This window comes from Hoplias malabaricus, chromosome X1 (genome assembly GCF_029633855.1).
Source record: "Hoplias malabaricus isolate fHopMal1 chromosome X1, fHopMal1.hap1, whole genome shotgun sequence".
Taxonomy (NCBI): Eukaryota; Metazoa; Chordata; class Actinopteri; order Characiformes; family Erythrinidae; genus Hoplias; species Hoplias malabaricus.
In genome coordinates, this window is record NC_089818.1 from 8,941,571 (window position 1) to 8,967,980 (window position 26,410).

Genomic DNA, 26,410 nt, shown 5'->3' on the forward strand with positions numbered 1-26,410 from the left:
ACCTCGTGCCCTTTCCATTCACGACTCCCCTGCTGAGGGTCTCCAGAGCACAGCACATTAAAAGAGGGCTCAAGGAAATAAAGCGCTGGAGGAGAAAGGAGGAGGAAAATGAGGAGCCAAATTGCCTGCTTCATATTTAATGTGCTGGTAATGGAACTGGCGCGGTGGACTGTGGAACTTGGTGCATAGCCTCCGCTCCCCGTCCTCCCTCGTGCTCTCATGGGGCTAGGGCTTCCTCTGCAGGGCTGGGTGGGATGGGTTGGATGGAGGCGGGTAGGGGAGTGGGCTTTAAGGGGGTCACCGCAGTGGGGAATATGCCAGCTGACCTGACAGGCTGCGACACATTTGCGCTGTCTGGTAAAACAATGAAGTATTTTTACCTAGCCTCGTTTTTCACTCCCACTCACCATCTAATTGGAGCATGTGTTTTTCGTTTCTCTCTCTCTCTCTGTTTCTCTCTCTCTCTCTCTCACTCCAGCTCCTCCTCTGCTTGGGCACTGTGACCCGGTGGAGGCTAAGCTTTCTCGCCTCTGGCTCACGGCCCAGAATGGTGCTACCGTTCAGGCCTCTCCCCATTGGCTGTGCACTCCCTGGCCAGTCTCTGTCATTCTCTCTCTCTCTCTCTGAATAAATTCCCCATGCCTGCCCACCCTATGCCTCACTGTAAAAGATATGCTGCTTGATTGGATTTTTCCACCTCAAAGCCAAGCCTGCGTATGCGATGCCTGTTTGTTGTTGAAAAGTTTCCCACCTGTAGAACACTGTGGTTCTCACCTTGCAAAGTTTGTGTGTCTAAATTTTAATATCTGTATCATTAGAAACCCCTTTCACTGCCTTTTAAAGTTGATTTAAGGGTTTGTCGTTTAGAAAACATTAGTAGTACTGTTCTGGACATAACCTTTAGTGTTATTATATGTTACAACAATGTAGTAACATGTAAAAGCAAGGGATAACATAGGAATAAAGAAATATTTATAAATATTTCATGCCAGGAACGATGTGATGTAGTAAAATGTGTTGTGCTTCAGAAGTAAACTGTTTAGATATAATTGTGTTATAATAAAATGGTGGGTGTTTGTTACGTTTATGACACAGTTATAAAGCAAGAACAAGACATTCTAAGGTAGATGCCCTGTGAGGGTTGGCACCCTGTCCTGGGCTTATGCACATTGAAGCTGGGTAGGCTCTGGACTCACTACCGCCATGATCAGGATAAACCACTTACTGAAAATGTACGAATGAATGGATTAATGGATGAACTATACACAACATACGTAGTCTTATTAAAGAATACGTCCAGTAATGTGTTAATAGCTCAAAGAAATTATGAGTTCACTTCAGGACATTCTTGGCTAGTAATGCAAACAAACATTTGTTTGTTTGTTTGTTTGTGCTTCAGAAGGTAAACATTACTCCTGTCTCTCTATCGCCCCCTGCAGGTCGGTACTGACTGACGTGCCTTTGACATCCGCTGCTGCTTGGACCGCTTGAAAGGGCAAAGCCTCGCCACCTTTCCTTCCCAGCTTTCGCCTGCCGTTTCCGTGCCAACGAACTAGACGAACAAGGACAGCCTGGACCACACAACATACTCTACCTGGTCACCATAGCAACACCCTTCACACCCTGCCCCCTTTACTCTTCCTGAGCGCGCCTCATGCTACTTCTCGCACTCTTCCACCAGTCCGTCTCATAAAGGAGCTTCCGCCAGTGGGACGAGACTTTGTGTGTGCGTGTGTTTGTGTGTGTGTGTGTGTGTGTGTGTGTTTGTGAGAGAGAGTGAGTGTGTGTGTGTGTATGTGTGGGTGAGAGGCACTCTCTCCACCCCTCCCCCTCCCGCATTTTGTCCTCTGGACCGTAATCAATAATGACTTTCACCATCCGTCTGGCTGGACGGTTCAGCTGAGGAGAAAGTGATCGAGAGAGAGAGAGACATAGACAAAAAGAGAGAAAGAGAGTGAGAGAGAGAGAGGGTCTCTGAACAAGGAGGCCAGATATGGGCCTCTGATAGTGGACGGACCCCCCAACCACAAACCATCACCTCCTCTCTCTTTCTGAACTTCTTGACCATCATCGCACCAAACCAAACGAGGCAAACACAAAAACAAAACCCAGAACTCACTCTCTTTTCCTTGCCGCCATTGCCTGGATACCCCCTTCCCAAACACACACACACACTTCACTCTTAAGCCACTCTCCAGCCCAAAATGGCAGTGAATGTGACACCCATCCGGGACACCAAATGGCTGACACTGGAGGTGTGCCGCGAGTTCCAGCGGGGCACCTGCTCCCGGCCTGACTCTGAATGTAAATTCGCCCATCCCGCCAAGAGCTGTCAGGTGGAGAACGGGAGGGTCATCGCCTGCTTCGACTCCCTCAAAGTGAGTAGTGACCTCGTCGAAACCTTGAGCAAATATTCTTTTTAATGTGCCTCCCTCTGGTCTGGCCTTAAGTTGTCATGCAGTAAGTTAGCCACCCTCTTTGTTGTCTGAGGTATACTTCTGGAAGTTTCTAACACGCCATTGAAGCTTATACAACAATGGCATCACGTCTATAATGTAAATACACAGAAAAACACGTTGGCATTTGAACGTTGAAGACTCTTGGCTTCGTTATAATTCATAGTTATTGTCTGTTCACTAAGTAAGACCCATCCACTGGTGGCGCTGTTTAAAGCTGCTTGGTTTTCACACAGGGTTGGCAGATATTAACATCTAATTCATACACAGTTTGCAAGCTGTCTTTTACCAAAATACATACATTTTCCCCTTGATAGCAGTCTCGACTCATAATACGACAGCTAGCATTTCACAAATGCTTAACATCATCTAACACCTGCGTCAAGATCCAACTCTTTCTTCCATACATTTCTTCTGACATCAGAAGAGTACCATAGAGACAGTGTTAGCATGTTAGCAACATTAGCCTAGCTCCAAACTGTTGCACTGGACATTGTTGTAGTAATATGACCAGAAATGGGGTCATCCAAACAGCACAACAATGTCTGTCCATGCTGAACCTGCCCCCTCTGTGCTGTGTCTCTGGATGTTTACCGGATGGTCACTTTAAACTTTAGACCTGACTGACATTCTTGGGGTGAGAGTGAGGTTACAGGAGCTGTGTAAAGTCAATGTTGGTTTTGCTAATAATAGCCTGTGCTTGGCTTTGGCGGGCGGATTGTTTAGACGCCGTGAAGGCGTTTTGTTTCAGCGTGAAGAGATTAATGTGGAACATTTCTGTAGACTTTGATGGAATACGTAGGATATACGGCATCATGTTTCAGGAGCTTTAACTCGTAAGATGCAATCATATTAGGATAAGTGTGAAAAAGCAATGGCAACATATGCAAAAGTTTGAAGAGGTTTTGAACAAAGGGCGTAGCTACATATACATTATATAATGTCTTACAAAGCTTTATGAGTCCTTTATTGGCTTTAGAAGGCCATATATGACATATATAACGCTTTTATATCTGTCATTGTTGGCGGTTGTGCAACAATACGAGTGTCTGCTTCCAAATGCATTATGTGTCCTTAAGACCGATGTGAGCCTTGTTATAAGGGCTCTCAATGTTTACGATTTTATTTTATCATCACTAAGTGAGCTCCCTTCCACTGGTGGCGCTGTTCAACTAAATCTACACAATTTTTTGCTTTGTTCCTGAATAAGAATGGCAGATATGGTGCTGTAAAACTGTTCTGGGAGGATGTTACACAGGAGACTGTCATGATCATGGTCATGGTTTAGGGTTAGGATTAAAGGCTAGCGCTAAGTGTGAAGGGTTAGTTTCCTGGTATAGGAATATGACTAGCGCTGTGCCTGAAACAGTGCCCTATTCACTATATAGTGCACAATTTTGGGGTTCCGCCAGTGGAAATTTTTTAGGGCACTCAAAAAATTCCACAATACACTGCAGAAAGTAAACTAACAGATGTCAGATTACCCATAATCCATTGTGTTGTTTGGTAGTATCCAATATTATTCATTACCCCCCTGAATGCATTTCCCTATAATAGTGAACTATATAGTGAATAATATAAGGGATAGTGAATAGGGAGCCATTTCAGACACAGGGTAGAATTGATTTTTCACATTGGGTAGGTGTCATCAACTAAACAGAGCATCCACAAATGACAAACTATACTATAGACTATATATATATGTGTGTTTTAATTTTAGCACATGGCTGCATTTAAAGCCTTAGTCTCTATATGAGAGTGATCCTACTTTGACATGCTGTTTATGTGGGTGTGATGTCATAAGTGCCAATCACAGTTCAGATGGCATGACACAGAAATGACTACAGTAATGCATTAATGTACGGTGGTGCTGTGGCACTGAGGAATGTCTCTTGACCCACACTGATTCAGAGCATGCTGGAAAATGCAGTATATGACAGCACAGTCTCCTCGGTCTCTAATGGTGCTTTTCGACTCGATACGACACGGCTCAGCTCGCTTAAAGCTTGTGGCATTTCCCCTGTGAAATGTAGCCGGTGACGTCAAAAAAAAAAAAAAAATCCCATCTCTAACAGGAATCGCTGGCTTTGAAAACCACAAAGGTGGCGGTAAAGTTTGGCGCTGTTTACTCATTGTGTATTAGTTTTTTGGACTAAACACGGCGCCTTGACCCAGTTCTACTTGTTTTATTTGTTGCATATTTGGCTTTCACTGGAAATTTTCATCAGCCATCGGCCCAAGGAGCATTTAAACCTCTTCAAAACACCTTGGGGTAAACTTATGAGTTGCCGTTGTGAGTCCAATAAAAATAAATATGAAAGCTGTTGTACCTATTTACAAGCAGAGGTTTGTGCTAGATTTGAGTGAGCTCTGCAGGGTTTACACATCACCGTTTAGTACCTACTCAGGTTGGAACCCAAAGTGAGCTGGAACTGAAAACTCACCCGGTTCCAGGGACCAGGGACCACGCCAGTGGAAAAGCAAAAGAGCCGTGTCGAATCGAGTAGAGTCGTGTAGGTTCCATACAGTGGAAAAGTGCCATAATATTCTCTACTCTTTTGGGAAGGATTGACAGTAGATACTAGAACATTTCTTTGAAGGTTTGATTGCAATGTACTGAACGGAGCACTATCTCTCTTTCATTTGGCACTAGGCATGGAACCCTTAAGGAGGTTAAACAAACTGTGTGTACAGACTGGAACTCAGGTGTCTGCAAACCTTCGGACGTATAGTGTATGTCCTATTGGCCAAGTTAGTAGACCAAGGTTGGGCCGATTTTGGGTCAGAGTCGGGTTGCTTATCTTCTACAAACATAGGGTTTGCAATTTGACCTCTACATTTTGGTGTCTTGGTGTTTGACCAGGTGGTTGGATTCTGAAAATGGGTTGTAAATGGCTTGTCTAATCTAGCAACGGTTGCTATGGATGAACACAATTATGCCCAATGATGCGTGGACAGGTCAATCACTTTTACGTGTATGTTGTTAAGAGTAAGTGGCTCAAATGTGTTGCTGTTATTAGGGAAACAGAAATAAGGCCAAAGTCCATCAAGACACACACACACACAATTTTATTTTGACTTATGGGGACTTTTTACAGACTTTCATTATGTGTAAAATTACCATAAGTACAACTAGCTTAATGCTAACTCTAACCCTAACCCAACTTTCAGCTTAAAATGTAATCATTTACATTGCTGTGACCTGCTGTATACAAGGAAGACAAGTCCCCGCGATGTGGTATATTCCTGGTTTATAGACAAACACACACACAAGAATTAGGTGAAAAGCAGCCTCCAAGAACCTTTCATCTTGTAAAAGCCCTGTACTTTGCCCCTGTTTCTTTTATTAGAATCTATACGTGCCACAATCTGGTGTGTGTTTCTGTGCCAATTGTGTGATTGACAGGAAGGAGTGTGACCATGGTCAGTTCGGCAGATGAAATGTGAACTTACGATGTCCAAGCCAGAATGGACAGATCAGCAGGGAGAGACATATATAACTCCAGCAATCAACATGTCAACTCTCAGCAGCATGGCTGCAGCACACAGCCCTTTTCTTACAGTAAATTAGAGCCAGCCATGTCACGCCGTCCAAAATAAACATGTCTCCATTTTTTCTTCTTCATTGCAACTCAGCAGCTGTCCTTTACATTGTGGGAAATGGTAAGAAGTTGTGGACCAATAGGAATGCTCTCAAGCCGTTCAATTCAAAACCAAAATCCCTGCAAGATGGCATCTGTTAGAAGTAAAACAACTATGCATGACCATTTGGAGGTACAAATAAGTGTTTTGGTCAGTGTTAATAAATGTAAACACCTGTGAAATCAGGGCTCACCGTGTACCAGCGTCTTATGGAAATGGTTGGACACATTTGTACACTTTTATCCTTAATGTCCCCTGTATATTTATTTTCCTAGGGCTGAATATGTATGTCTGATGGTGTAGCAGAATTTGCCAAATCCCAACGTCAACTTAGTCTGAGGGTTATGATGTTGAGCTCCTTAGAAAAGCATACTGAATGAAACTGTATGTTCTGAAGCAGCCGCACAGGGGTCTACGATCACCACAATCTCTGCAATGATAGAGTCCCATCCAATACATTTAGGATGAGCTGTGATCCAAAGCTAACAATTTAGCATCACTGCCCTAATGCTTCTAGGGCTGGATGCAATCAAATCTTCACAAAGTGTTTCAGTATCAGGTCTACAGCCTTCCCTGAAGAGTAAAAGTTTATGTTAATGCTTGTCTTTTGAGAAGAAATGTTGGATGATATCCAGAAACTGCTGGCTTTGTAGCCTACCTCTGTTGGACCTGGAGTCCATGAGGAATGTGCAGTTGATTGAGTGTCCCTTCAAGAGGAAAATCCTTAGCCATGTTTGGGGGGGTTTTGAGACTGGGTTTATTTAAGTAATAATAAAATAATAAAAGCTGAAATTTATCGACATGAGCTGCTTATCAAAAGGGGTATGTCTCACTTCCGTGTGAGCTGTCTTACTGTTTACAAAGGCATGTGTCTGAGTAATCAGCATTCCAATCCCATCTACTGCTTCATAAGAGAGGCTATTAATGTTTGTTGCCTTCGCTGCACAATACCGGTGTTTACTCCCCTCAGCTCTGACAATCACCACAGTGGGCAGAATCACCTCAGAGTCTGGCGCCAGGACTCTGTCCCTGTGCTTTTATTGGTGTTTTAGTCCTATGCATTTTGTAGCAACAGTGAAATTGACAGTAGTCGGACATGCATTGCTCTGAGTGTTATTTGTGCTTGGGTTATGAAGTGAAATGATGTCTACTCATTTGATACCGTCCCAGTGTTTTTCTTTTCACTGTCCTATAGCATGATGTAACTACTCTGATGCCTGTGCACTAGAAAGGAAGAACTGCAGTGAATGTGAATCAGATGCTTACTGTCATGGAAATGCAGTGTAAGTGTCTGCAGTGTGTAGTACAAGCGTGGTGAGTTAGTTTTGGTGCAATGTCGCTTTAAGGCTGGACGGTGCAGTGGTGAGGAACAGTCCAGTGTTAGTCACATAGGTTAGAGAGCCAGACACATACACACACACACACACACACACACACACACACACACACACACACACACAAACACAGTGGCCTTTCCCTGCCAATTCCTCTGCCCAGCTTCTGACAGAATGACATATCTGTTTTTATCTGTAGCAGGAATTGCTTACACCATTAGCAGAAAGGGGAGGGGGGTTGGGGGAGAGGTAAGTAGCAGAGAAAAACAGAGAGAGAGAGAGAGAGAGAGAGAGAGAGAGAGAGAGAGAGAGAGAGAGAGAGAGAGAGAGAGAGAGAGAAAGAGAGAGAGAGAGAGAGAGAGAGAACTGGGAAAAGAGGGACAAGGATGAAAATTGCAGACAAAAGGGCAGGAGAGAAAGATAAAAGGGGACAAAGGTAGAAAAACTGTGTGTGTGTGTGTGTGAGAGAGAGAGAGAGAGAGAGAGAGAGAGGGAGAAAGAGAGAGAGAAAGATAAATAAATAAAGAAGCGAAATAATCAAGAAAAAAGATTAAAAAGGAGCAAGTGAACACAGAAGTAAAAGAAAACAACGAAAAAAAGGAGAGTCATACACAGCAAATACACAGAGAGAGAGAGAGAGAGAGAGAGAGAGAGAGAGAGAGAGAGAGAGAGAGAGAGAGAACAGAAAACAGAAAACAGAAATAGAGAGAGTGGTGAAGATGGTGTAAAGAGTGTTGTACGTGGCAGGACACTTGTTGGACTTGTTCTTTCCTTTCATCTGAAGTTCACAGTCCCTGCAAAAACGAGCGAAAGTTGGAGACGTTTCAGCGAATCACGGCAGGGCTGGGAGCCTCCTCCTCTTGTTTTCGCTCCGGTGCCGCTCACCTACTAAAATAGCCGCACTTGATTACAGGAAATGGCCATGCGAAAAACAGGAAATGATGCAGTGGGTAGCAAAACAAGACTCGGCTGCTGCTTTCTTTTTCTGAGGACTCTATTCAATGGGAGTGTCCGAGAGTTGAGATGTTAATATTGTTCTGAAGTTACTGACCCCAGGCCTTTGCTCAATAAAACTGCAGTATTACAAAACAGATTCAGGCAGGTAGGTTTCTTACATCACAAACTTAAGAATCATTCCCTGTTGACTTGTGAAGCGGGGCTTTACAGCTGCAGACGAGTGGCTAGGGGCAGGTGGAGACTGAGGTGGGAACTGATTGTATACAGTAGTATGTAAACTGTTACCTCCAGGTGCAGAGGCAGGAGTGGGGAGCGAGGGCGACACACACTCACACATTCACTCACATACTCGCACCTAGGGACACTTTAGAATAGTCAATAGAATGGGCGTAAAAACTTCCCCAAAAGCAATGTCTTCATATTTGGAACATCTGAGGTCATAACTTCAAAAAGAGCTCAATTTCCATGCAACGAAAAGGCTTCATCACAGTTTAACGTTCCTGTGATTCAGTCCAGAGCAGAATGAAGAACACTGAGCTGTACCACAAACCTGTCAAGGCCTACAAATGGTAATAGAACATTCTTCTTTGTTTTCTTCTTTCAGAAACACAGTGATGCATTGAGAGACACACTCAGACATACTAACAGAGCTGCAGGAGCAATGGTTTGCTTCAAGTCAAGGGCTGTAGGCTGGGGATCTTGTGTAAACATTCACATATGGCCGGGAGTCAGGGGCTGCAGGAGCACATTGTGGACCTTCCATCGCAAGAAATATGATGTTTGGCCAAGAGAAATGAGTCACTTTTACAACCAAGACAGAGTGAATAATGTTTAGGAAAGTGATGTTTTATTCATTCATCCATTCATCTTCTGTAAACGCTTCATTATGATCAGGGTTGTGATGGGTTCAGATGGGTTCATAAAGCAGGAACACACCCAGGTCCAAGCTGATTTGTACTCTCAGGAATCCACCACATAATGCTCCCTACAGTGGGTCCCCACTGGGTGCCGCCATGTTTTTAACAGGTGTCTAGGTGTCAGTATCAAAACTAACACTCCTCAGAATGTAAAGCCGTGACCCCTCCCTATCTCTTGATTCTTTTTAAATTTAGTACCGAAATCCTACCTTGAATGCTGTAGCGTACACTAGACCTGGTGTCCGCTGGGGGTAGGAGCTCTGAGGGGGTTCTGTCAGCAGCTTGTAGCCATTAGCAGCTGGAAACTGAGAATGGTTAATACAGAGAGAATGAAAAATAAAGCTGAGGGCATTTACGTTCACCCAGCACAATAAACGTGGAAATACCCCCATTATGGGAAACACGTGGCTTTGATTCGACTCCTCAAGACCTTTCCCAGAATCCACAACACAGTGTTGGCACACAGTAGGGAACTGTGTGTTGTGGTTAGAGCTTCATTTTGGGCCATGAAACCAACATGTGGTCAAACTCAGAGGAAACACACATGAGGGGTTACAGTAGTGCATTCAGAAGTTCACATGAACGTGAATGGATCATGATGGGCAAGGTCTTCTGTTCGGCTCCTGAAGTCCTAATGACATGGAGCGCTCATTTCACCTTTTTACTTACCTAGGTAATTCCAGACATGTATTTTTGTCATATAAGGCATTCAAAATTTTCTGTAGGCGTGCCAGACCTCGAGGGATAGAAGCCTCACCCCCATCTTCCCAAACCCACCAGTAGCGAAGCAGCTAAGTTTTATAGCATCAGCTATGACCACCTCCTTGTTTCTATACTCAATCTTCAGTCTCTGGGCTCCACTGAACACACTGGAGCAATTGGACTCTCACAGAGCAGGTGTGCACTAGGTGATGGATCAGTAACACTGATGTGGTGGTGGTTTGTGAGTGAGTGTTGCAAGGGTAAGAGTGGCTCAGACACAGCAGTGCTGCTGGAGTTTTTATACTTTGGGTAAACTCACCGCGCACTCTGTACACACCTTTTAGATGTAAAATCAGAGATAGTAGCTCTTCTGTTGCTGCATGATTTGTGTCGGTTGTCATCAGTGGTCAGTGGACGCTGCCCACAGGACACTGTTGGCTGGATGCTTTTGCTTGGCGGATGCACACTAGCGCAACACACACTAACACACCACCACCACACTTAGAATGTATTCTCAGCCACAGATGCTCAGCCCTTACTTTGCCTCACTCGTGATTCTGCCATTCTGATTGGCTATCGTCCTCTTTCTACACGTCATGCCAAAATAGCAGAGTTGTGATTGGTTCTTTTGCATGTCAGTCAATGGTTCTGGGTTATGGTAAATGGTGAAAAGGTACCAGTCTCTCCCTAGGCAATGTGAGACTACTTACAATGATCCACCAGCCAAATCATACTCTGTGGGGGTCCTGCAGGGGTCCTGTGACATTGCTGCTCAGAGCTGATGAGAGGGTTGTACTCTGAGGTGGAGGGTGTATAATTCAGCTGTCCATGTCCTGGTCTCCATAGTCTGGAGATTGCCCGTGATTGCAGAGAGAGTTGTTTAAGGGGATTTCCTCATCGCTCCGGTCATTTTTCTGTCATCAGTCGCAGTCGTTTTTCCATGGCAGTGCTGTCCTTTGCAGGCTTTGCTAAGCCATGGCACTGATTACAGCATCCAAACTGTTTACTCTTCCTCTCTGACCACTTTCAATTCGTTTAGTATCTTGTTTGTTCAATGGCAGATGTTTGGTTGGGCCATAGATGTCGGTAGATGGAGTTTATTGAGTTAAATGCACACACCCAGCAATGACCAGCAGTTACAGCTGTCACTGTTATTGCCTCATGCTCTATGTATACACTACACATCCGCCAATTCATGCACTCCCCTTCTAATTAGCGAATTCAGCGAGGTGGGCGTTCAAACCATTGTGGCCACATATGTTCAACTGTCCACACACAGCCTGTGTAAGTCTGGTCTCCAAAGTCAGAGTCCTCTGGAGTGAGGATGCCCCATTAGCATAGGACAGTGCTCCATGTTCAAACGGAAGGTTTTTAAGGTGGAAAGTAATGTTTGGTTCGCAATAATACTGTTCTAAACAAGGACTACAGTGACCGTGTGAGACTAGATGCCCACTCTGTCTGGAACAACAAATGATTAATGATCTGCTTCCCTAATTATTAGCTAATTACATTTAAATGACGCAGACAGAGCAGTTTCAGCGCCATGCCTGTCTGTAAAATTTGACCTAGCAACAGCAACCATGAAGGAATGCATCTGTGGGTGGAGCATGGACAGTGCAAGTGCCCTTGAATTGTCTTCATGCTTTTGCGTTTGGCATCTATGGCTGGTGCGCCATAACAATGTGGCTTCATGCTTTTCTCCATATGCTTGTGGCAGTGTGGTGCTGGAGTGTGAGCAGCGGTGGGAGGTGTCACTTTGCCTGCTGCTATGTCCTTGCCCTTCTTCAGGTGTGTGTGTGTGTTACAGAGAGAAAGAGAGAGAGAGAGAGAGAGAGAGAGAGAGAGAGAGAGACTATCACTGTCCCTTCTCCTGCCTACAGTCCATAACAAGCTCTGTGAATAATGACAAGCGTGAAAAATGTACTAGAGAGATCATCTTTACTGTGCAGCAGAACGACAGAGAGGGATAGTACGAGAGAGAGAGCGAGAGTGAGAGAGAGAGAAAGAGAGAGAGAGAGAGAGAGAGAGAGAGAGCCCTGTATCTGCTGCAGTCAGACTATATGGATAGACATGGAGACAAACCTTTAGAGCGAGGTATATCGCTGCATACGGAGGTGCAAAAGTTTGGGGACACCCAGCTTCTTTCATCTGATGTTAGGCTCCTCTCAGAAGGTATTGTAAAGAGCTCTAGCACTTCCCAGAACACAGATCCGCATCCCAGTGCTGGTGTGCTTTATACCTCTCTAATGCTGTGATACCTACACTAATCGGCCCTGGTCTTCCAAAGCTGGCCCCCAAAAATGTAGCTGGTGATGTCACAAAACCTGTCTCTAATGGGAACAGCAGACTTTGTAAACCACAACAACAGCAGTATTAATGTTAAGCTTTATTTTCTCTTTGTGTATACGCATGTTGTTTTTATTTGGGACCGAACACAGCTCTGTCATTGGTTCAGACAGATTAGTAGAGTTTACTCCTTCCATGCTGCAGCGTCCAGCTCTTGCTCCACCGTCATTTTACAAGCTGGCATTGTGGGTCGGACAAAAACAGTTGTGGTCTCTGTCGTAGCCTGGAGACTTTACAGAATGCGAGTTTGTGCTGGATGTCTGCATTGCATGGTGTAGAATGACGACTCTCTCTGGCCAATCAGAGCTCTGCAAGGTTTATAAGTCTCGGTTTAGTCTTGCAACCAAAGATCCTGGTCTCAGGGACCAGGACCAAATTTACCTAAAGGAAAAACAAAAAAGCAGAGTAGACCTGAGATGTATAGTGTAGGGACCATGCCTTACACTCGTATGTCTGCTCCAGGTTTCCGAGAGGTTCCACCATGACCGTCACTTATTTTACCTGGCTGCTTGATTGTGATTGGTTCTTATCCCCACTTCATATGTTGTTGTTCGTGGCTTTCAGCAGTGCTGACATAAACACCGTGATGGTGCAGCATTTCTCTTTATTTGTTGCTCAGTGATGGCTTAGACAACTTTACGAAGTAGCTGAGTTATACAGTGGTTGTACAAATAAGGACCTGCTCAATCCTGGCTATTTAAGGTGACCAGTCCTAGTGACTAATAGTAGAATGAGTCACTATTGGAAGAAGCGGAGGGCCTGGGAGGCAATGGGGTGTGTCCCCAAACATTTGACCAGCAGCGCGAGCAGACCGGCATGTCGGCAGCCTGATGGAAAGATGAGAAAATTGGATGAAAGTAGCACTCGAGGAGGCGGTCGAACACTCAGTTACAGTGTCATACATCAGTCAGAGAGAAGAGGCAGGGGACGGGCTATTGGAGTAGATTAGCTCACCACGGCACAATGGAGATTACCGCACAATTGGAGGCTGATGAATAAAAGGAAAAATCTGCTTGGCATTGATTCTGTGTGCTAAGTCGAAGCTAATGTTAGGGGAAACAATTCATGAAGGCTGTGGAGAATTGTTCTCCATAGTTTCTCTTCTCTGGAGTGCGGAGCTTTGTGTATGCACATACACACACACACACACACACACTGCTACACCCACGGCAGCCTTCAACAAATAGTTTGCATTCATAGTTTGCAGTCCATAGTCTATTTTTTTTCTTGTATTTTACGGTCATGCTTCACTGTAGGTAATTTTTCATAAAGACACCTACATCAGCCATTCATGACAACATCTATAAATATTATTCCAACAGGCGTCAACACTTCCTAGGGTGAAAGTGACTCTAGCAGCCTCTAGTTCAGATGTTTATGTAGGTCCATGAAGAGCTTATGTAGGTGAAGCCTTGCAACGATTGACACTAAAATATTGCATACCATCCATGTCCAATTAAAAACATTTTTCGGGATTTTGGTAGTGAGTTTATTACAAAATTTGAACAAAACAATCGGTCCTCCACATTGTGTGGAACTTTCTACATGTGACTTTTACATACCCAAAACAGCCTAAATTCATATCTCTGAGATATGTAGCTGTTTGAGCTACAAAGACTTTGAGGACTGTGTATGCAAATGACCTCTGCTCTGACTGGCTATACTGCATTCAGCCTGGTCTCAACATAAATCTGTAAATATGTAACAAAAAGAACATTCCCACACTGTAAAAAAATTCTAGTAAATTTTACAGTAAAATACTGGCAGCAGAGTTCCCAGCCATTTACTCTATTTTTACAGAAACACTACTGTATTTCAAATTTACAGCATATTACTGTAATTGAGTAATACAATAAAATACTGTAGCAAACTTGCTGTAAATTTACAGCAATTTTTTACAGTGCAAGATTTGTACTAATAATTACCTCATTGCGGATGTACACATGAATTTCTGATGCTTGCCCAGTGTGGATTGTATCAATCTGTAATGCATAATTAACAGGGTTATTAAATAAAATGCAATTCCTAAAATATATAAAGCCATGCTTATTTTGTCTTAAAAACGCATCATAACAAGAATGGCAGTTACCCAATAATTATCCTTTTCACACTTAAGATAATGTTTGATTGTGTAAATGTCTAGAAACTATTATGTCTTTTAAGTATCAGTTTGGGGATTTGGCGACTACTTGTTTTAATTTCCCTTGGACTGTAATTTTTTGGAGGTCACCTAACACTTAAGAGGGTGAAATAGACAGTTGTTAAGGTCAGATAATCCTGACTCTAAGTCTTCCACTAAGTCAGAAATCAAACTTTTATTCTCCAGTTACATAAACCAGATTGGAACAATATGGAACCTAGGATAGAGCCTTGTGGAATACCACATGCTAAAACTGTTACGCATGACTCTGCAAAACTCTTGCTGTGTGCATCGTCTTCCCTATGAGACTCCTTTTAATCTCACACATCATTTGCCTTTTTGTATTTTCCCTCATATCTTAGCTTTTGCTTCTCTCCGACGGGGTTGTGTTTGTCTATCTCAGGGGGTGATGACACTACTGATATGCTTGGGGAGAACAGAGAGGCGGGGTTAGGGGGGGTTGGCAGCAGCAGTCCTTGTCTACAGTGGAGTCTGGAGGCATTTCCTGCATAAAGCTTTCAGATGTTTGGCTGGGGACGCAGATCAGAGACACAAAGGCACACACCTGATCCCACTCACAATGAACCTGATAATTAATGGATGAGATGAATCAGGTGTGGTAAAGCTAGGAAAACCACTGAACTGTTTAGTGATGTATACAAGTGTAGAAGTGTATTAAAGAATACTGCACTGTCCAAAACAAGACATCTACAGAGCAACAAACTCAACCTTCAGTATAAAAAATATTGGGTAACTGCCATTCTTGTTATGATGCATTTTTAAGACAAAATAAGTGTGGCTTTATATATTTTAGGAATTGCATTTTATTTAATAACCCTGTTAATTATGCATTACAGATTTATACAAAATAATACATAATAAAAATTATATTATAATCCAAATATAAAATCAATAATTAGTCAGATGTGTGTTTTTTATAAACCATTGAATGTATAACATTGCAAATCCCATAGAGATATCAGAAGTGTCTAAACGAAAAACTAAACTTGATTCTCTATAGACATTAAATGTGAAAACCATAAAATATGACACATAACCTATTTCTAAGTTTTAAATGCCCGCTTGTTTTGAAACGTTCACAAAATGACGAAAGGCTGGCTGATGTGGCAGGTGTCATTTTCCATATGCCATCATTTGTCATTGCAGATTATGTCATTTACAATAATTCTGTCATAGTACCTTTACTGGCGATTGTCATAACAGGTGTCATGCCATACCAGTTTTTGTTACTGGTCAGTGCAGATTAATGGCACATTTTTTGGACAGATTCTCTGTGGCAGCTGGAGGAAAGTGTCATAATCACGTCAAATCAAATCATTTTTTGACAGTTTATTTTTTAATATACAATAATGACACAAAAATATCAGTCTATTCCTATAACTATACAAGTGATATATCTCATGAACAGGTGCCTCACTCACTCATCTTCAGCAGGTTGGAAAATGTCCACAAGGGCGAGTTTTTGGCACCCGGTTAACATTGATGAAATAAAGCTGGACACTTGTTCAAACGTTTGTATACTTTATTGTTGAGCTCTTCTGGGTATTCGTCGTGGTATTCTCACCCGTTGGGAAGTTGACATCCCTACTGCGTTTTTTATGAGTGTGGGAGTATGTTGGAAAGGTCTGGTGGAAAAAATAACAGCTTTAGTGTTTTGATGCTGACCATTTGTAAAAGTGGCTGGTTCAGGGTAAGGTTACTGTGAGAGAGAGAAAGAGAGAGAGTGAGAGAGAGAGAGAGAGAGAGAGAGAGAGGGAGAAAGAGAGTGAAAGAGAGAGAGAGAGAGGGAGAAAGAGAGCGAGAGAGAGAGAGAGAGAGAGAGGGAGAGAGAGAGAGAGGGAGAGAGAGAGAGAGAGAGAGAGAGAGAGAGAGAGAGAGAGAGAGAGAGATCCCTTGGTGGATTTATTTTTAGTTAGGTAATGATTGAGGTTCCACTTTCCTGGATATCTCTCTCTCTCTCTCTCTCTCTCTCTCTCTCTCTCTCTCTCTCTTTATTTCTTTCTTTCTCTCTCTCTCTCTTTCACCCTCCGTGTGTGTGAAATGTGCAGGAATCTGCAGGTTTTGGTGAGCTGAAAGGGAAATGTGATACAAAATGGAGGGCCTGAGGGTATGTATTGCCATAATGGAAGTTGCCCTGTGATCAAACGTTCCAGAGACATTACACTGTGTCATGGCTGCTAGCATTTTGGTTTCAAGATTCAACTTTAATATTTCACCACTTTGTGTTCCCCATCACAAGTTTGGCACTGCATCCCCTTCCTTCTGTGGCTGTCCCTGGTGGGCTCTACACTTTGAGCACTTGAGCCAAAGTCAAGATCAAGGCTCCTTACCAAACTCGTTTTTCATTTTTGCCCATATGAGTCCTCAGGCCTTGTGATCTAAAGTATCCTTTGCCATATAAGTAGTGTTTAGCCGGCCATGCCAAAGGTACCATAGGATGATTTGTTTAAATAGAACATGTAGACTTGTATAGTGTGGTATAATTAGTAAGCTATTTATTGAACTATGACATATTTGGGTTGTTGTTTTTTATTTTTATTTTATTTTTTTTTTGTAGGTTACTATAACAGAAATCATTTATGCATCAATGACACCAATGTCTGGTTTGTTAACATCTCATTTTCTTCATAGGGCTTTATACTTCATACTTGACTTCAGTCTAAAATAACTTCAGTCCTGCCTTGTCTAAATCAAACTCTGTCTAAATGACATTGGGCCTAGAATATAGCCTTGTGGTACTCCACATGTTATAAATGTTAAATATGGGTCTACAACGTCAGGATCCATATAAATTTCAACTTGTGTTAAGGTAGAACCCTGCCAAATTAAACATAACACAAAACCATAATAACTGTCCATACCTGGATGCAGTGGGATGCTTAAAAACAGAGGTTATATGAGGTTATATTGTAAAGTATAGAACAAGTCTGCATCCAAGACTTGCACTCCTCTTTGAAGTCTGCAATAGAACTTTCCCTTCCCCAGGCATTTTCTTTTTATTCCATCTTTGCCTATACCAAATCCTGACGGAATGACACTGGGCCTAGAGTACAGACTTGTGGTACACCACATGTTATAAATGTTACATATAACTCCGGTTTTGCTGTCAGGATCCACATGAGTTCTAGCATAGAACTGTCCCAAATTAAACCCAACACAAGACCAGAATATACCCCCTACCTGAATGCAGTGGGAAGGAAGGGATGCCTAAGAAATGGATGATGTTTTTTATAATGTACAGAAAAAGTCTGACCTTCCCCAGAGTGTTTCCTCTGTTCTTGCAGCCTAGAAATGTGGTGCAGTTTCTGTGGGTTTTTCTAAAGCTCAATGCCTTTAAAAGAGTTGCTGTACTGTGCTGTGGCAGAAGGCCATTCTGTGCAACTCAGTATACTAACAAAAGCACTGCAGAAGATGCTGTACACAAACTCAAGGCCACGGAGGATGACTGCTCCATGGGTGAAGCTATCTGCAGCGCCGGCCTTGAAGCATGCTGCAAATACAACCCCCAAAACTCATACACACACACACACACACACACACCCACACACACATCCTACTTGGACAGATGTAAACATCTTCCTACAAAAGTAGATTAGTCAAAACTGTAAGGAAACAAGACTTCTGATTCCAGAAAAGATGGAAACAGGAAAAAGAGAAAGCAGTGATGATAAATAAATTAATTCTGTTTTATTAGAAAACACATTGAGGACAATAATTAATTATTATTTGAAGAACCTGAAGAATGATCACAGAAACAGTGCTGTAAACCGCTGTGAGAGAACATTACACAGGACTTTAGACTTAGTTAGGGTTAGACTTAGGATTATTTTTATAGGATCAGGGTATAGGCTGATTTTTCACGCTGGGTAGGTGTCAGAACCTTATGTGTACATCAACCAAGGGTGAATCCTAGGACAGGTTTAGTATAAGTTCATCTTGAGATCAGGCTGAACCTCACCATAGAGATCTTTAGTAACGCATCTGTACCAGGCTTTTCTTGGTTTATTTTGCTGTTTGACCTTCAGATACAGACATTTCCCAAGACTCCCAAACAGATTTCCTCAGAATCTGCTAAAGGCCATGTTTTGTATTGGGTGACACCCTAAAATCCCTGCATTCTTTTCTCTTTGCACTTAAACTGTTGGATTATTCTGTAGTGTTATTTTAACTTTTGCGTAGTCATTTCTCTCATATTTGCTCATAAAGAACTAGCTTTTCATTGATATTGCTTTTACACTTAAACATGTTTACATCACCCGAGCCTTTCACAATGGTCCAAAAGAAGAGAGAGAGAGAGAGAGAGAGAGAGAGAGAGAGAGAGAGAGAGAGAGAAACAATGCAGAGGTCAAGAACTAAGCAGAGAATTGAAGGTTCTGGGTTCTTCTGGAGGTAATATCTGCAGCCAAACTCCTCCTGAGTCGTGACGTCTGCTCGCTTCAGGTGATGTGGTCTGCATTTTGAATTAACTCACTTCTTTTTTTCCCTCTGTCTCTCTCTCTCTCTCTCTCTCTCTCTCTCTCTCTCTCTCTCTCGTTCTGTCTGTCTCTCTCTCCACCCCTTCCCATCTGTTCTTTTTCCAATATTCATTCCCTCCCCATCTCCTCCTTAGCTATCTTGTGATTTTAAGCAGGCCATTTGTAAGCCTCAGAAGCACTGCAGGAAAACAAACATTTGAATTAGAATGCAGACAAGTGTGGGGTAGAGAGATCGGCAGCTGGGGGGCAGAGAGAGAGAGAGAGAGAGAGAGAGAGAGAGAGAGAGAGAGAGAGAGAGAGAGAGAGAATGCGTTAATGCAGGTGAGACATCTATGCCCTGGAGCATCTCACGTGTGCTTGCTTGAAAATCGAAACACATTTTGGATCTCTCCCTCTCTGCCCCAGCCCACTATGCTGCACACCCCCCCCCACCACCACCACCCCACCCTCCAGGAAGGGACCAGCCTTTTCTTCTGAAGCATAAAGCTTTGATTGAGTTGTGCAGAGCTTCCTTGTACATTTTCCTCAACTCTTCATGGCCTCCTTGCTTTGTTTTTAACTCTCGTCACTCGCCCATGGCGTACACGCCATACCGAATGATTTCTCACTCACACCTGATTGATACCAGCTTTGCAAAGACACAAAGTCCAAAATCCAAAGAGTAATCCCTCCGCAAAGAGCACAGTCCAGCTCCAAACACATCTCGCCACAAATCACGAAAGGTAACTAAAAGCAGAAGTGAAATCCGAGAAAGACAAAACCGAGACCCAAGCACAGGAAGTCTGCCTTCACAGGACGTTGTGAAGACTCACATTGGACATACGCAACCAAGCAGGGGAAGCTGGGAAAGGCTAATGCTGTGTTCCTGGACTCAGAACACTTGGAGGAGAACATACGGATATCTGTTAGTGCTTAGGGATGGGGTATGGAAGGGCCATTGGAACTAATCTTAGAGAGGGCAGTTATGAACTCAGACTACAGGCCACAGCATCACTATAAATCAAACTGTCATTTTTCCTGTAATTGTAAATCTAATTATGTAATTGCATTTACATAATACAGCAATGACAGCAATGACCAGGGACTTGTGGGAGTTAAGATCGTCATGGTTTTCCAGTGGTAAATGTTCATCAGGTTTCCTGTAAATATGCAGCCTGATGGAGAGCAATCACTTTCCATCTCCATTTCTTTCCACAGCTAGACCTAAGAAAGCAAGACCCCCAGTATCTGGACTGCTTTTATGTTATTGGGAACACACCATGCTCCATTGCACTTTCTATGTGTGTGTGTGTGTGTGTGTGTGTGTGTGTACAAAGAATATATCACATTGTGAGGACCAAACCTGTTTACTTACTCACACTATAGGGACTTTTCTTCCTTCTGGGGAGTACCAGCGGGTCCCTGCTATTTCAATCGTTACATTTTAAAGTTAGGTTTAGGAAGGTTTTACAGGTAGGAATTAGCTAGCAGCCTTTATGGAAATATAAGTATGTCTCTTCAAAAAAATGAATGGAAGCATATGTCCCCACAGCACACAGAGCAAATGTGTGTGTGTGTGTGTGTGTGTGTGTCTAAGTGGAAAGGTACTGGCACATTCCAAGACATGGACTCATGCTAATGCTAACTGTGAACCACAGCTAATGCTAACCACAGGGCTTAGTTTATATTTTATAAAGCCTTGTGTCTTCTTTTTTTTTTTTTTTTTTTTTTTTGCTGTGTCGCCTGCTCTCTCCAGCTGCATATCTGTATGTGTTTGTGTGTGTGTGTGTGTCTGTGTGTCACCACAGCTGAACCCAGTGTTAGACAAAGGCCTATTCACACCCATTATACAAACCCAGGTCTCTAGTCTCTTCTGCAATTCGCACACTGGACAAAGAACAAGTGGAGCTACTGTAAATGGCCATGCGGACGGCCACCCAGTGTGGAGTGTGAGGGGGAGGGGCACGGCGGCCAATAGCGTAGCGCTAATAAGCAGACGCTGTGGTTCAGGACTGTCAATGAGCTTTATCTTAACACTGTATGCCAACCTTAATTTAACTACTTTAAGATGTGCCTGTTGTAAATGAAACACTATGGAGCAGCTGCACATGCGCGTAAGGTCACCACAGCCATTGCCAGCGGCGTGTAAATCCTCTGAGAATTGGTTTGTAGTGTTCTTGAACAGCATTCTGGAAGTGTCCGTCACAGTTTGTTTCTCTCTCGCTCGGGTAGCCCTCCTGTCAGATAAAACTCATAGTGTGTTGTCACTATGTCTCTATCTCAGCTTCTTGTCACTATTCACTATGGTCTCCAAGTTTGACAGGCCTTCCTCTCTCTCTCTCTCCCTCTCTCTCTTTCTCTCTCTCTCTCTCTCTCTCTCTCTCTCTCTCTCTCTCTCTCTCTCTCTCTCTCTCACTCTCTCTCTCTCTCTCTTCATTTCTGTCAAACTGGGAAAAACAGCAATCACCAGCTGCCAAGCCTTGTACTGTCTGTTTCAAGGCTAGTCCTCATCAAACCAGTCAGGTCTATTGGGACCCACACAAGAAGAGCTCTTTGAGTATTAGAGCTATAGGAATGTAGGGAGGGCTTGAGTGGATCATTTGAAGGTAAACTCTACCAAAAGTATTTGGGCACCTTCTGCTTAAAATTTTTAATTATTATTATTTTTTTATTAATTAATTAATTCATTCATTCATTCATTCATTCATTATCTGAATCATTGGCCGCAAGGAGGGAATACACCCTGGAGGGGGCGCCAGTCCTTCACAGGGCAACACAGACACACACACACATTCACTCACACACTCACACCTATGGACAACCCACACAGAAACAGGGAGAACACACCACACTCCTCACAGACAGTCACCCAGAGGAGACCCATGCAGAAACAGGGAGAACACACCACACTCCTCACAGACAGTCACCCGGAGGAAACCCACGCGGATACTGGGAGAACACACCACATTCCTCACAGACAGTCACCCGGAGGAAACCCACGCAGAAACAGGGAGAACACACCACATTCCTCACAGACAGTCACCCGGAGGAAACCCACGCGGATACTGGGAGAACACACCACATTCCTCACAGACAGTCACAAGGAGGAAACCCACGCGGATACTGGAGAACACACCACACATTCCTCACAGACAGTCACCCGGAGGAAGCCCACGCAGACACAGGGAGAACACACCACACTCCTCACAGACAGTCACCAGGAGGAAACCCACGCGGATACAGGGAGAACACACCACACTCCTCACAGACAGTCACCCGGAGCGGGAATCAAACCCACAATCTCCAGGCCCCTGGAGCTGTGTGACTGGGACACTAACCTGCTGTGCCACCGTGCCGATCTATTATTATTTATGACTTTTGGAAAACGGTAGGGTAGGGACCCTAGTGTTTCTTTCACTAAAACCACATAAATTTGAGTTTGTTTAGACTTTGACCTCATGAAATATCAGCCAGTATATCAGTAATCATAATTTGTAGATCTTTCATATCCGTGGAGTCGTACTGTGGGATTATGTGCTCTTTGACAAAGCAGGCGCCATGTTTTAACTACGGAATCAAATGCTGCTTTGATTTGTGAGGGGATTATTAAGGGGGGGGGGTCTCTCATGAAGACATCCTCCTCCAGACTTCAAAGGTGGAAATTTGTCAGGGGTCTGGCAATAATGATGGGACAAAAACCAGTTGAAAGCAGCTTTGATTCTGATTACACTGTTGTAGAACTTCAAGCTGTTCATTCTTTAAAGGAAATCTAGATTGTTGTCTTTTAATTTTCTTTTCAGCGCCGCTTTAAATGGCCTCCATTCAAATATGTGCACTGGATTCACAGTGGAAGAAATACTCTTAAAACTCGTAGCAAGTATTAAATATATTGTGTATGTAATAGTTCTGTGATTTTGACACCCTAAAGTATGTAAGTGATTGTCTATATACAGCTCCATAGTAACGGCTGCATGCCACTATTGGTCACACACTGTTGCTGTTTACCAACAGTTCTCTTGTGTTTCCTTATGTTAGAAGTAATTGAATTTACAAACACAGCCTGTAAACAACCACCCCCAAATGACCCTCGTGCACATTATTCAAATATCATACTGTTATTTTTTACTGCTACAGTAATGTATTAAGTTAATTTGTCACTTAGAAATGACGTACACATTAAAATCCCATTAGCGGAATGTATTACGGTGTACACAACGCAATTCGCATTCAACAACAGGCCAAAAGCTCACACACTTTTTTTCCCTCTGCCTTTCCGACTCCCTCTCTCTCCCCTCCCTTGTTCCACTGCTCTCCGCTCAGATCTACCCCTTAAAAAATGCAAGTCATTTCCCTGGATCACGTAGCTGGCCTAAAATAACAGGGACTGGCAGAGCGAGGCACTTTACCGAGCAGCCAGCGCCTCCATCTATCACTGAATCACTCTGTCCAAATGATGCATGCAACAATTAATAGAAGAATTCAGTCTGGCCTGGCCTCTCACTCACATGCGTGCATATTTGGGCCTTTATTTTCTTACTTGCTCAAGGCTAAAAACATCCTGACTCTGAAGAAAAAGTGGAATAAAATCCGAGGACTGATGTCTTTCTGGTCACTGAGGTTAAACTCGTGCTCGAGTGTTGTTCAACTTTATCTCTTTCTGCCGCATCTGAAGCATGTGGTCGATTTCTATGGACAGTCGTTTCAGTGCATTTTCCCATATTCAGTAAAAACACGCTCAAAGCACTCACTAAAGCAAAAGCCAGTGGCAGTTGCTGGAATTCTTCCTCATTTGCTTTTATAATAATATCGTTGCTGTCCAATGAAATACATGTATCTCCCAAAATAGTAACTTTACAGGAGGTGGAAAAATAAACTTTAATTTTCGATGGAACTCATGACAAACATCCATTTAATTCCAAATAAATTTGGAGCATTATCCATTAATCATGGAATTTTAGGAGAGCTGCTGTATCCTGGTGGAGATACATGTTTTAATTGTTTTAATTGGACAGCGACAATATACACAATGTGTGTGTGTGTGAGTGTGTGTGAGGGGCCTGGAGGTTGTGGGTTTGATTCCCGCTCCAGGTGACTGTCTGTGAGGAGTGTGGTGTGTTCTCTCTGTGTCTGCGTGGGTTTCCTCCGGGTGACTGTCTGTGAGGAGTGTGGTGTGTTCTCCCTGTGTCTGCGTGGGTTTCCTCCGGGTGACTGTCTGTGAGGAGTGTGGTGTGTTCTCTCGGTGTCTGCGTGGGTTTCCTCCGGGTGCTCCCACAGTCCAAAAACACACGTTGGTAGGTGGATTGGCGACTCAAAATGTCCTTAGGGGTGAATGTGTGAGTGTGTGTTGCCCTGTGAAGGACTGGCACCCCCTCCAGGGTGGATCCCCGCCTTGCGCCCAATGATTCCGGGTAGGCTCTGGACCCACCATGACCCTGAATTGGATAAGGGTTACAGATAATGAATGAATGAATGTTATAGCGTTCAACTTAGCAAATCAATCTTTAATATTACTGTGCAAACATCAGAGACCAGCCTTTTATTGTTTAAGGTGCAGCCAAAACTGGCTTTACAAAATAAGAGCCCGAACAGACAAATTGCTTAATGTTATATATATATATATATATATATATATATATATATATCAATGTAAATTTGAAGCTGTCATTACTACATTTAAGCCTTACTTTTAGAGGTATGTGTGGGAAAAATGAAAGCAAGTTTACAAAAAAAAAAATGGAAGCAAAGAGTAAACATAGCGAAAGCTTCTGAGTCACTTTCAGTTAAACATATGTTTTCTGCTTGTTTCCCTGCTGCACACTGAATATCCTAATGTTGTTAATGGCTGTTTTGCTGGATATTAACCTAAAACATGCCCACATGTTCAGAAACTGTACAAAAACAAGTGTGCATGTTCTTGGCTTGTTTTGCATGTTTCTGAAAATAGAGACTGTGTATGTGCCATTTTATTTTTAATAATTATATATTTCATCTGTTATTATTTTCCTCTGGAATTTTGAGAGCGAGTGAGAGATCCCTGAGCAAGATAATCCATCATAACTCTGTCTATTTTTTGCCTTTATGGCGGTCTAAAAGGTCTCCTAAGGTGAAGCCCTTCCCCAGGGGTGAGGGGGTAATCGACTCCCTCTAATTTCCAAAGCGGGAGGGAGAGAAGGGAGGAGGAGAGAAGGAAGGAAAGAAGGGGTGAGGCTGCAACTCTATGCCAGCTCGGATTGGGCTCAGTGCCGAGGGCCTCAGGCTTAAGCTTGAACTTTAAGTACAGTATTTAGATGCACAGCTTGACAGAGCTGTAGGAAAATAGCACTTTCCTGGCTTCTTTTGAGGGGACGCTCCAGCCTAAACCCGCCTCCCTCTTTCAGGCTAGCGAGAGCTAGTGCGTTGTTTTAACACTTCTATTTACGAGAGCTGTTCACTGTTCTGCTGTGAGAATGTGAGCCTGGTTAGGGCTCATTTAGAAACTTATAAACCTACTGTAGCATTAAAAAGTAACCAAATATTTTTTGGTTCTGCTTCTAGCCAGAGGCAATGTAAGCAAAAGTCCTCAAAGAAATGCTAATGTTGCTAATAACAAATGCAAAACTGTGTGAGTCTGTTTATGGCTCATGTAAAAACATAAAAACTTATTTTGACTTTAGTCAACCACAGGATTTACATTATTCTACATTGATGCAGGAGGCAATTCCTCTTTTCTGTTACTGAAGGCACTTTTAAATAAATGTCAATGGAGGGATGCTAATGGTGTTAATGGATGCCAGCTACAAAGAGCGTATATCTTGTTTTTGACACATAATTACAAAACATAGATTTTGTCCTTGTTCTGCTTCTAGCCAGAGGCATTTTAAAGTAAAATAATAAAAAATGCTAATATTGCTAATAGCGAGTGCCAGCTTGTATTAGTCTATACGGCTAATGCATAGATACACTTTAGCTGTAGTAAGTTCAGGAATTCTTTGCTTTTGCTTCTAACAGGGGGCATTTTAAAGGAAGGGTCCCCTCAGAAATGTTAATATTGCTAATAAACACATTTAGATTGTAGCATTAATCAGTCCAGTGAGATTTGCCCACATTCTGCATTGCTGGTTACCTCACTTAAAATTTAAATTAAAGTTGGTTTTTAAAGACCTTGTGTACCTTTGGTACGTCCAGACTTTCCCCTTTTCTACTTCTAACTTGGGATGTTTTAAAGTAATTAAGTCCACACAGGCATGCTAATGTTGCTAATAATAGATGCCAGAAGCAAAAGCTTGTTTATGGCACTTGTAGATGCCTGTATTATGTACTGTATATTGGGACATAACCTCAGTAAGTTCAGGGGGTTACTCGTTCTGTGTGTAGCCAGAGGCAAGTCTACACAGCAAAACTAAGGTTGCTAATAACAGATGCCAAATATCCCGAGCTTGTGTATGGCTTATGGACACATAGA

The 26,410-nt window shown here is 42.9% G+C and overlaps 1 protein-coding gene across 4 annotated transcripts in view; it reads left to right on the forward strand.

Moving 5' to 3' along the window:
- Positions 1 to 26,410, forward strand: part of LOC136675532 (muscleblind-like protein 1) — a 111,873-nt gene that overhangs the window by 17,632 nt on the left and 67,831 nt on the right. For all 4 annotated transcript variants that reach the window (XM_066652107.1, XM_066652103.1, XM_066652106.1 and 1 more), the window contains exon 2: positions 1,440 to 2,378. In XM_066652107.1, coding sequence (XP_066508204.1) covers positions 2,205 to 2,378 — 174 coding nt within the window. In that variant the 5' untranslated portion in view covers positions 1,440 to 2,204. The remainder of the gene's footprint in view (positions 1 to 1,439; positions 2,379 to 26,410) is intronic.